Below are 12,585 nucleotides of genomic sequence, written 5' to 3' on the forward strand. Positions count from 1 at the left end.
ATTGTCCAGCCACTCCTCAATTAATGAGTATCCAATTTGTTTTCAGTTCTTTGCTACATCAAAAAGTTTTGCTATAAATATTTTCTTTTACATATGCAACCTTTCCCTCTATCTTTGACATCTTTGGGGTTGGCCTAGTAGTTGGATTGCCTGGTCAAAGAGTATGCACAGGTTGATGACTTCTTAGTTATGGTTCCAAATTGCTTACCAAAATGGTTGGACAAATTCATAGCACCATCAATAATACATTAATGTATGAGTCCTCCCAAAGCTCTTCCAAAATTTTTCATTTTCCTTTTTATCCCCTTCTAGTTACCTTTTTTTTTTTACATTTTTTAAAATTTATTTTTCTTCTATTTACCTTTCCCCTCAGGTTCTTATTCTCAGGAATCATGGCCTAGTATCAGTTGGAGAAACTGTTGAAGAAGCTTTCTACTATATACATAATCTTGTGGTAGCTTGTGAGATCCAGGTAAATACTGAGCACCTCATTTTAATCCATGTTTCACTTAAAAGGTTCTAGTAGAAGCGAATTTACATGGGGATATTTGAGTATTTGTTCACAAAACTAGGGGAGAGTTTAAAAAAGGTAATGTCAATGCTGAAATTGAGCTCATAATATTGGAAATTTAAATGAACAAAAGCCAGTAGCTCAGAGGTTGTCACATAATAGTTACTTATTAAATATTTCTGGAATGAATGAATGCTTTGTGCCTTCTTTGGTACAAATGCCACCATCTTGACAATATTTTCCCTAATTTTTCTAGCCCAGAAGTGATCTTTCTCTCTCTCTCTTCTGACACTTAACACATTCTCTACCTCATATTAATAGTAATATCTGTATATATGTTCTTTCCTCCTAGACGATAGGCCACATGATGGACATCAAGTCTTAATCGTTTTTCTGTATACCTTATCATAGCACTTAGTATATTGCATTACACGTAGGCTATATCACTTAATGTTTGTTAAATCAGTCTTTGTATCCCATGTAGCACCTCGTATAGTCTTTTAAAAATATCATGTTCAAATATTTATTGAATGAATGAACAAACTCTGGAGTAGTAAATACCTCCTAATGTGTAGCTACAAAGGGGCGTACTTCATGCATATTTTATAAGGGCTTTGTTTTCTTATATTTGGCACCAGATTTGAACATTGCATTGTTTAAGCTTGCTAAAGGAACTTTTTGAAGATTAGTCCTTTAAATTTTGCATTATCATTTTGTGAATCCAAAAGACTTGTGATTTTGTCAGACTGGGGTACTTCCATGATTAAATGATAACTGTTTTTGCAGGATTTCGTAAGTTACTGTTACCAAAAAGTCCTTTACTTAAGTGAACAACATCAAGTTAGGAGCATTGCCACACTTAACTAAGATGTTACTTGAACATCAGTCCATTACTCAAAACCTTTCTAGAGTGTTAGGGAATGCCATTTTACACTCAGTATAATTTTTAAGAATTCAGTCACTCCACACCACTCTGTGCCAGTGCAGTACGACTTTAGTTTAAGATTACTTGTTTTCTCAAAAGTCAACAATAGTAGTACATAGAATGTCTGATTTGGAATCAGTAGACCTAGATTCAAATCCCACTCTAATACTTCCCAATTGTGTGACCATGGGTAAATTATTTAACTTATATGTGCCTCAGGCCTTGGACTTTTATAAGTCCTGAGTCAAAAGGGGGTTATTTGCAGTCTGAATTGGCAAAAGGAGTTAGCATATTGAGCTGTCTGATGAACACAAATATTTCACTATTCAGCTAATTCGCTTGGTTTTAAAACAGAAATCAAACTATTGGTGGGTTTGGGTTTTTTTTTTTTTTTTGGTACAGGTTCGTACACTGGCCAGTGCAGGAGGACCTGATAACTTAGTCCTGTTAGATCCTGGAAAATACAAAGCCAAATCTCGTTCCCCTGAGTCTCCAGCAGGAGAAGGGACTGGATTGCATCCCAGATGGCAGATTGGAGAACAGGAATTTGAAGCACTCATGAGAATGCTTGATAATTTGGTAAGACAAATGCTAGCCCTTTATCCTCTTATTTCAAAAGTACAAACTTTCACCTTAGTGAGGTTTTTTTTAAGACTATTACAGTGAAAAAGTGCAGCAAGCCAAATATAGTATTTCAGAAGTATCTTAATATACTATATTAGATAAGCAGTTCTCAACCTTTTTGTCTCAAGAACCTATATATACACACAGAAATACAAATACACATACGTATACATTTTTATATATGTTGAGGACCCTAAAGAGCTTTTGTTTATGTAGGTTATAGCTATCAATATTTTCTTTATTAAAAGTTCAAATTTATAAATTTTTAACATCTTCATTTTAAAATCACAATAATAAATCTACTGCATGTCAACATAAATAACATTTTCTGTGAAAAATAACTATGTATTCCAAAACATAAAATGCAGGAAGTGAAGTCATTGTGTAGATATAGGTCCATTTAGACTGCAGAAATAGACTTTCAAGACTGCTTAATGTCTTACTCTTATGTACTGTTTTGTGATAATTAAGCACATACTTGTATTATCTCATTTGAGATAATTCATAGTTTTGTAGAAGGAGCACTGAATTTAGCACCAGAAAGCGTAATTTAAATAGGTTTAATTATTCAACTGTAAATCAATGGTCAGGTCATTTTTCTGAGCCTTTATCTGGAAATGAGTAATAATCATATTTCCAATCTCTCTAGTATTGTTGTGAGTATCCAGGTAAGATTATGTATGTAAAGCACTTTATAAGTTTGAACTACTATCATTATTAATATAAATAATAACAACATTATACCAAACTACCTCTGACTTGATTAGAGCCTGTTAGAATTTTAAAATGAGAATTTTTAAAAAATGTGTTTTCACTAAAACTGTGTGTTTTAAATGTGGTGTTTTTGATCTCTCAAAATATGGTAAATTATTATCAGTGAGTCAATGATCTGAAGGAACAGAAATGGGGTGGAAGTAGGTGGGTACTGGCTGCCTTAATGACATTTTCTATAGAGCCAAGAAGTGTTATAATTCCATAACGTAGTATCAGCTGAGGCACCTGAAATGTATTTCTGGGTGCCTCTGTAAAACCCTCTGTACTCCCACCTCAGTCTTTTACGCTTGGTTTGGATTTTCCATTCTTGACCACTGAACATCTTTCCTTTCTGTCTTTCCTCTCTTCCCCGTCTCCACCCTTCCTCAGACAGCTGAATTCCCTGGGTACTGTTTTCACAGTACACTATTGATAACAGCTAACATAGACTATGAAACTGTACTGGGATTTGGGAAGAAATCACTCTTAAAATCTGGATTATTAGAACTCTCCCCAAGTTTGCTATTTTCACTCTTAACCCATGATTTCTTGGCCATGTTTATAACTAAATGTTGCCATTTTGGGGAAAATACCAGGGGATCTTAATTTTCAGTTCAATTCAGTCAACATTTATTAAACATCCACTACTATTAGCATTGTGCTGAGCTCTAGGGATACAAATAAGAAAAATCAGTTCCTGTCCTTAAGGAGCTTGCAAGCTAATGGGGGAAGACAGCTCAGCAAAAGAAACTGAAAATGAGGAGGGGGGCACCAGGGAGTACAGGGACACGAGGTTTCCTGAAATTAAAACCAAGCAGAGCTGCTAATAGAAAATGGAGAGTTTCCTGGAAAGCTCTGACCCCTCTGTAAAAGCAGGCTTTGGGAGGAGCCCTCCAGCTCTACTCAGAGGCAACTGAGGGAGCTATGAAAGTGCTATGTCAAAAGTTGGTTCTCAGTTCAATGAGAAGAATCTTTCTGGTCATGCTCCAAGATTTGAGGCCACATGTACAGTGGGTAAAGTCAGTCTAGATTCTAGACTTTGATTCAAATCACAGCTCTGATGCGTCCTGACTGCGTGATCCTAGACAAGCCACTTAATTTCTAAGTGCTCTAGGCAGCTTTCTAAGATTGTTACAGAAGAGGTGACAACATGCATTGGTAGGGGGAATTTTCTTACCTGTAAAATCCTGGATCTGTTCCTTCCCCAGCTCCTTCCCAAGATTACTGCATCCTCTAAGGAAATAATCAGACTTAAAAAAAAATAATTATAATTTATATCCATTCTCCTTTTGCATTTTAAGTTGATGACCATAACTTATACAGTAATATTGAATAAATTGAATAGAAATAGATTTTGCAAAACACAGAATATTGATTCTTTCTATCCATTTTGTCCTTAGGGTTATAGAACTGGCTACCCGTATCGATGCCCTGCTTTGAGAGAGAAATCCAAAAAATACAGTGATGTTGAGGTTCCTGCTAGTGTCACAGGTTACTCCTTTGCTAGTGATGGTGACTCAGGCACTTGCTCCCCTCTCAGACACAGTTTTCAGAAACAACAGCGAGAGAAGACAAGATGGCTGAATTCTGGCAGAGGTGATGATGCTTCTGAAGAAGGGCAGAATGGAAGCAGTCCCAAGTCGAAGACTAAGGTGTGGACGAACATTACACACGATCACGTGAAACCCTTGCTGCAGTCTCTCTCGTCCGGTGTCTGCGTGCCAAGCTGTATTACCAACTGCTTGGTCTGTGCCTACCTTACTGTTCATAGTTAGATGATGTAGAGCAACTTGGGTGGCTGAAAGTTTGGAGGCTTTGGGAATTACAAACTTTTCTAACCTTGATTAAAACTAAAACTACTACATTAACCTTCTTTTAATCTGGCAGAGGAAACTTCTCACATTGGTTTAATTTGGGAGAACTGATCCTTCAGATGGGTTGGACTAGAAGATCTCTGAATTTCTTTCTAACTCAAGATTCCGTTATTCTCTCTAATACTCTCTGCTTGAAACTGCTTAAGATACAGAAAATTTGCTTGCTTACTCTAGTAATAGCTTGACTCAGTAATGTAAAATATCAAATCACTTAAATGAATCAAATTTGTACACTTTCATATTTTAAGTCAATTTATATTTGCCTTAGGACTATTAATACTGCATGCATGAAAAGGCCTTTATTTTATTAAACTAGTATTTTAGTCTCCCAAGTCAATTTCAGTGATTTGGTTAAGTGATTCCAGTAGACTAGTCTCTGTTAAAAAGATCTTTAGTGCTTTCTTAAGCAGTTTTTACTTAATGTAATATTTATGTGTTCTTAGCTTTAATTTTTCTGTCCTGCAACCTGTTACATTTCTCTGTATCCCAAAGCCTCTAAATATTCACAACCAGCTGCCTCCTGCATGAACTGTTGCATGTAAGTAGATGGCCATAAGTGATAAGTCTCTCCTCCGGTCCCAGCTGGGTGCGGCATGACTAAAGTGCAGCTCAGGCCATCAGCAGGCACTAATCGAAAGATACTGCAACTGGTGATTTTTTTGTTGTTGTTACTACTGCTATTTGAAGTTTAAAATATGTACTGAGAGATATTCCAAAGTAATGGTATTCACATGCTTTTAGGACCTCCAAGCCCCTCTGTTAGTCTCAAAAACTTACTTGATTTCTCATTTGATAGTCCACAATTCTTACATTAAAATGCAAAGAGAAATTTGCATGTCTGTAAGTACTATAAGCACTCCTACAGGCTTATATGAGGGAACTGAAGATTGGAATGAACCCAGGTGCATGATTACCTCTACAGGGTTCAGCTGAGATGTAAAACAATTGACTTTAAATAGTCAAGTTACATCTTTCAGTTCTTCTCTTTATGGCTACTTGACATTATAATTTTGTTTTTAAAAAGTGCAGCCTTCTCTAGATGGTTTTTAGTTAAGTTTTTTTTTCCCCTATTGGTAAAACTGTTTTTAGAGAATCTGTATACTCTTGAGCAAATGAGTAGACTTTTCTAGTAAGCCCTGAAAAAAGCAGAGAAATTCTTTGTGTATGTGGTGAGTGGGCTTCTTATTTCCTTTTCCTTTGAATTTTTTTTCTCTTTTGTTTAGATGGTTTTATTTGCTTAAATGAATTTACTTTTTCTTTTCATTTGAAAGTGGGATAAGGTATTTCTTTTAACTTTTCCCCAAATAGTGTAATATATTTCTGTAGTACTTGGCTACTTAAAAGCATATCCAATTGTAGCTTTAAGTTTTATTTATGTTGGCTTGAAAACAATGTAATCAAATCCCTTGCTACATATAATTAAATGGTATACATTTGAAGGAAAGACCATGTTAAGCAATTAAATTAACCTTGTCTTTATATTATTGTGGAAAAAGATAAAAATCATACAGTGTCCCAGGTTGGTGTATTTAATTTATAATACTTGTTCTTAATTTTTCAAGCAGTTTCAGGCTTCTGAGGTTGTTGTTTTAATGTTTTGACTAAAAAAAATTATCTTTAATAAAAAGCTGGAGTTATATTTATCTAAGAAGATAATCATCAGTGAGTATTCCACAGCTCCATATTCATTCCATATTTTCCTTTATGGTGGCTAAGCATTTTTAGCATTTTGTTGCTTCCTATAAAGTCTTAATGGCTTACAGCTATCTTATTGTCTCCTGAAAATACTCAGAAAGACAAAGCATTTGCTCTGGAAAATAGGCTTGTTTTAATATTCAGTGCTGTTTAGGCCCAAACATTACAGTTTTTCTTTTTTAAAATGTTGTACTGGATCTGAAAACAAGAGAAAATGTGGAGCAGAAAGCCATCCACACACCAGCTGCACTGATAAGTAAAACAGCCTTCAACAAGGGTCTCATTAAATGCTTAAAGTTTCAGTTTGAGATTTTTTTTAAATAACACTTGAAACTATTAAGTTAAATGAAATATTTGACATCACCAAACTCTTCCACCAGGTAGCTACTGTATAAGTGTTCATACAGTAATTTTCTTGGGTTGAAGTAATTATGCAGCCAATACATTCTGATTCTATCAATGCAAAACTTTGGTGATGCCCACTCTTGCCTCGCAGTTCAGAATCATTCACTACACCTGGTTAGTAACATCACATTGCTTTTCATACTACTGTCATCTTATGCTTTAAGTTTGCTTTAATGTCTGTTAATTATCAGAGCGGTGAATCAATGATCGCTGTTAAAATGCTAGCATTCACTATTAAAGTGACATTGCGAAGAAAATTTAAGCTTTTTTCTAGCATAAGCCTTTTTTATTGTTCATATGTTTTAGACAAGTTTTGAAAATGCATTTGTTGATAAGTCACAATTTTGACTTTAAAACATATACTTTTTTTAACAGATTCTTAACTTCATTCTATATTGTTTGATGCAGGAAGAAGTTTGAGGGTGTTGGGAATTGAGAAATGAAATGAAATCATTGGTTCAGTTCTCTATCTGTTACGTATAGTGCATGAAGAGATGTGATGTAAATTTGCTGCTGTGGATGTCACTTGCCATTATATCAATCCTGACTATTCAACTGTTCTTGATATTACAGTGGACTAAAGAGGATGGACCTAGAACTTCCACCTCTGCTGTCCCTAACCTGTTTGTTCCATTGAACACTAACCCTAAAGAGGTCCAGGAAATGAGGAACAAGGTGTGTATTTTCTATTTTGATTGCTTTTGTTATTTTGTTGAAGCTAATAAATGATAACCAGAGGTTTTTTTTTGTTGATGCTGATATTTCAAGCATCTTCCATTATGAGAAGACAGTTTTCACTGTCAAAGCTATTGCTGAGAAGATAACAACCATTGTTCTCTTAGTTCTTAGGTTAGTATCTTCAGTATGAGTTAAAAAATTTAATCCAAAGTCTGTTGTAAAATATACTACTTGCCAAGGTACAAAGTTAAAAGCTACAGACCTATAGTTTTTGGGTGTGTAGATGTGATCTAAGGCTCTCCAAAGTCTGCCTTCAACCTGCCTTTCCAGTTTTATAGGATATTCAGAAGTCCAGCCAAACTAAACAACTCACTGTCATCTGAAAACATCCTTTTGCCTTTTCTTGCCTCCACACCTTTGTTTGCAATGCTCCCTGTACAAGTGTATACCTCACAGTAACTTCATTACAGTTCGTTATTCCAAGCCCCATCATAACATTATTTGGCTAATTTCCTGAATTACAAATGGGATATTTAATGATTCAATATGCATTAACACCTCTGAAATTGCCCTCTGTTTACTATTTTATTTATAACATCAATCCTATGCCAACAACTGCTCTCTCCCAGGCCCCTCTCTGACCATGTTGTTTTACCAAAGGTCATATTTTAATGGAACCAGTTCATGGAAAGGACTAGTCTTGTACTTAGAATTTCTTCATCCCATTTCCATCAGCTAAAATTCTTCCCATTCTTGAAGATCCAACTTAAATACCATTTTCTTAATGAAACCTTTCATAATCCCCTAACTGGTAGTGATCTTTCCTTCATCTGAACTCATATTGCTTTGCTATTCTTCTCTTTATTTTAATTTGTTTATACTTCTTTTATTATCCTAATCTGTATTTTATTCAATAGACTGTTAAATCTAGTAGGGACCTTAGAAAATGGAAAGTTATCGCTGAAAGGGATTTGTAAGAGCTATCTTAATTTCTCATTTATAGATGAAAGGATTGAGATCGCAGAAGTTAGGATTATGCCTATGTACAGTATTACCCATACTAGATTATCAACCTGCCAGCAAGGACTATAGCTTATTATCTTTCAATCTCTCACAGAACCCAGAATAGTACCTTGCATCTAGGAGCTCAATAAATGATGAATGAATGAAGATAACTCAAATTACTTTATCAACATCATATCAATATTTATAGCATAATGATATAAGGCAGCTAGAAAATATTTTCCTCATGTTCCTAATGAGTTTATCAGTGAAGGTCTTTGTCAAGTCAAGAAAAACCCTTAATTCTCCAGCCATAGTTTTTACCTTATTAAGCCCAATTACGTTACTTTAAACCATCTAAATGTTGAATGTGTTATAAATCTCAACCTCTGTAAGAAAAATAGAATTGAATATAGTAAAATGGTTGTTAAGGGCTCTGTAGCTTCAAAGATTCACTTCTGGCATCTGTTCCATTTTCTGTGGTGTGAGGCAGAGGAGGAGAAAAATGAACCTGAAGTCAGGTAGGCTCCTGATACAAAAGAATCATAAGTTACGTCATTGACAAGACAAGTTTCATTCTACCTTTTATATGTATTTGTTCTTATTCTCCCCCTCCCCCTACTTGCAGATCCGAGAGCAAAATTTACAGGATATCAAAACTGCTGGCCCTCAGTCACAGGTTCTTTGTGGTGTAGTAATGGACAGGAGTCTTGTACAGGTGAGAACTCAGACTGTCTTCAGCATTAATGTGATAGATTTATAATTTTAATCGTTGTAAAATTATTCCGTGGCAGAGAATAACTTTACCAGGTAAGTAGTAAAAGCAACCCTGTTGTTTTTATTAAAGTGTGTCAAGAAAAAAATTCTAGACTTTTTTAGTTGAATAGATCAAGCATGATCGTGGAGTGTGCTTTGTGAATTGTTGCTCCTTATGCATGCAGTGTGGAAAAGCAGTTTTATAGGCTGTCATCCTTCAGAAACCTAGATGGATTTATGTCATCTAGATTTGTCATGTTTTAGCCATGTAATGTATAAAATGCCGTGAGTGATATTCTCTGTTGCCTGTCTGGAATTTAATGCTGCTAAAAAGTAGTTGCTTTAAGAAGGAATGGTAGTTTAAATATATGCTGGTGATGTAAATGCACTTCTGAAGTTTCTAATATTGATAGTTAACTCTACCAGTACTTGAAATTACTTGCAAAAGTATCTGTCAATATGCCTAGATATGCAGCCTAATGCATTTAAAATATGACATGTTAGGATCTGTGAAACTGATAGGTGTGGGGGGAGCGGGGATTTTTTTTGTATGTTTTATAAGGTTTGATTAGTTGTGTAAACCATAGTGTGGTGCTTTTCTGCATGTAACATCCTTCCCGTAGCTATTTAGAACCATATTGACTGTGTTTCTGCCGCATGCTTATAATTGGCACCATCATGTGCTCTTGATTAAAATTATGAAGATCAGGCTTGGTTTGCTCTGTTTACTCAGTTTACTGTTTCAGGATGCTCCCCTCTCTGACTGTACGGAAACTATTGAAGGGCTCGATCTCACAGAGCAGGCCTTTAGTCCCGCTAAATCTCTCTCTGTTAGAAAGGTACTTACTGCCCTGTCATTAACTACCTACAAGTATACTGTTGTTGTTCAACCTTCCCTTTCCCTAATTTGTTTTCCCTATTAGCTGTTGTTTTATCTAAAAAGAAAAAATGGTCTTAGTTGGACTTAATAAATAATACATAAGGTTCTGTTCTGTGTACTCTATACTTTGATTGAAACATTGGTGTGTTATTTTTATTTTTTCCAATGTTTTTTCTTGAGGTAAAATATGATATGAAATTTTGTGTGAAATTCCTACAGTTCTGCATGTAATTTGGCTATTGCATGGTAGGATTTGGGAGGGGGCTTGGGAGTGTGATCTTGGGGGTTTTTAACAGTGTTTACTTTAAAAGGAACCCTTTATAGACTAGCTCAGTCTCAGCCTTAATTACTTCTCCAAAATAATGTTAGACTCCTAAGGAGACATCAACAGAAAATAAGCAACAGATTCCTCTCCTTCAGTAAATGACTGCTTTCTGTAAATTAGCAATCTTAATTATATATAACTAGATGAAAGCATTCATAAATAGATGTTATGAAACCTCAGTTAGCTCGGAATGGTGGCTGTTCTTCACTGTGGACTTTTACCCATTTTTTGCTCAAGACAACATTCGAAAAGTTCATCACATTGGAAGAAGTGAAAATTTTGTGAGCAGAATAAAGACACAACATGCCCTACTGATAATAAAGTAAGCCTTTGAAAAAACCCTAGACAAGATACTTCATGTGTTCCTTGACATCTAGTGTTTTAATTTCTTTCTTATTAGTGATTTTAATGGAAAAAAAAGATGTAGTATTTTCTGCAGTATAGAACTTTTCAGTGTATGACATAGACTTAGCCCAAAAAGTGAGAATTTTTTGCTGGTGTCTACTGCTGGCATTGGAGTTAGAAATGTCATATTTGTCCTTATTTTTAGTTATCTTGGAGTGTTAAACCATTGAGTTTCTAGAATATTCTGAATTGAAAGAGGTTAAAAGATTAAATTAACTTAGTAATTACATTCAGCTCTTGTTGGAAGGAAATCTGTGAGATCTATCTCTTTAATCAATTGATAAACCTTAAAAATAGGATAAATTATAATTTTAGAGAAGCATTCATGTAGGTACACCATCCAACAATGCAGACTGCACCCCCTCTGCCTCAGTGGATAACTCCATAAGTTGTAGGGGCCAGAAGAATTCATTACCATGCAGCCAGACTTCTGATGGTGACTCTTTCAACATAGACACAGCCTAAATTGTGAGGCCCTTAGTCTGAGCATTTCCAGCATGGGACTCCCTGCCAAAAATTGGATTTAACCTGCACAGCTTTCAAGAATCATGGATTATCACTAGCCCACAAGGAGGTGTCAGAGTAGAACTATAATGGAGGCTGTCTTCTATCTCTTCAAGCTAAGTAAAGTTATAGGAAACAGGTGTAGGTCAGCGATTCACCATTTCTGTATGGAAACCCAGCTCATAGAGTGATGGAGTGTGCAGAGATCCTTAGATGATGTTTACTTAGGCTCTTAGAATATACTTCATACCACTGTTTTGGAAGAACTTCTCTTTTTTCTTAATGCTATAGGCCAGCAAATAACTATCTTCACTCACTTGTCGTATACTCACTATCTTACTGGCTACTTTTTTTGGTTGCATTTTAAATGATAGTCACTGATATAGTTGACCATATAATTTGTTTGCCATCTACAGAGAGTTCTTTCTTAATGTCCAAATCTGTTCACTTGTGGATAGAAAGTCCTTAATCTCAGCATTATCGAATGAACTCATTGCCACAGTACTTGTTAAGGAAGCTCAAAAGTGAACTTTTAAAAAAAAATTTCTGTTCTATAATAATCCATATATTGTCATGGAAAAATATAATATGCCTTTGCCTTGTATGATTAATGTATCTAGATCAAAATTAATGCCCAGATGATGTTACTTGAAGTTTTGCGTAGTAACCCCCCCTAAAAACTGACCCCATGTAGAGTGACATTGATGTAAATGAAGTAATTTGTTTATTACTAATACCAAACTATTTTGTTTTATAGATTTTCTTGTACAATTCTTGTGTGTCCCTTCCTAGATGTTTCTTATAAATAATACTTTCATGTTTGCTTCTTTTGGTTCCCTACCTCATACTGTAAATTATTTTATTTTTGTCGTGAAGAGATACTTTTGCCTAAGTTGTCCTTAAATGTAGCATTTAACTAAATGGCCCACTTTATTATAACTTGATAGTCCTGAAACACAAATTCTCTGACCTCGTTTGTGATTCAGTATAGAGGAAAATTTACTTTTTTTTTTTTTTTTTTTTGGAGACAGTCAAGGTTAAGTGACTTATTTGCCCAGGGTCACACAGCTCTTAAATGTCTGAGGCCAGACTTGAACTCAGGTCCTCCTGACACTAGGGCCAGTGCTCTGTCCACTGCACTACCTAACTATGCCTTGGCTGCCTTCTTAGTGAAGTTGTCAGTCAACAGACATTTATTAAGCATTTACTGTAAATATGCCAGGCACTGGGCTAAGAGCAGAAAAAAAA

The 12,585-nt window shown here is 35.2% G+C and overlaps 1 protein-coding gene across 7 annotated transcripts in view; it reads left to right on the forward strand.

Moving 5' to 3' along the window:
* The window catches only part of ADD1 (adducin 1), a 111,616-nt gene that overhangs the window by 80,742 nt on the left and 18,289 nt on the right, over nucleotides 1-12,585 (forward strand). For 4 of the 7 annotated variants that reach the window (XM_072620059.1, XM_072620056.1, XM_072620060.1 and 1 more), the window contains exons 8-13: nucleotides 374-472; nucleotides 1,839-2,015; nucleotides 4,214-4,465; nucleotides 7,361-7,462; nucleotides 9,096-9,185; nucleotides 9,970-10,062. In XM_072620059.1, the coding sequence (XP_072476160.1) occupies nucleotides 374-472; nucleotides 1,839-2,015; nucleotides 4,214-4,465; nucleotides 7,361-7,462; nucleotides 9,096-9,185; nucleotides 9,970-10,062 (813 nt within the window). The remainder of the gene's footprint in view (nucleotides 1-373; nucleotides 473-1,838; nucleotides 2,016-4,213; nucleotides 4,466-7,360; nucleotides 7,463-9,095; nucleotides 9,186-9,969; nucleotides 10,063-12,585) is intronic. The other 3 variants (XM_072620061.1, XM_072620058.1, XM_072620063.1) reach the window with 1 other exon arrangement.

The sequence above is a fragment of the Notamacropus eugenii genome, chromosome 6 (assembly GCF_028372415.1).
Source record: "Notamacropus eugenii isolate mMacEug1 chromosome 6, mMacEug1.pri_v2, whole genome shotgun sequence".
Taxonomy (NCBI): Eukaryota; Metazoa; Chordata; class Mammalia; order Diprotodontia; family Macropodidae; genus Notamacropus; species Notamacropus eugenii.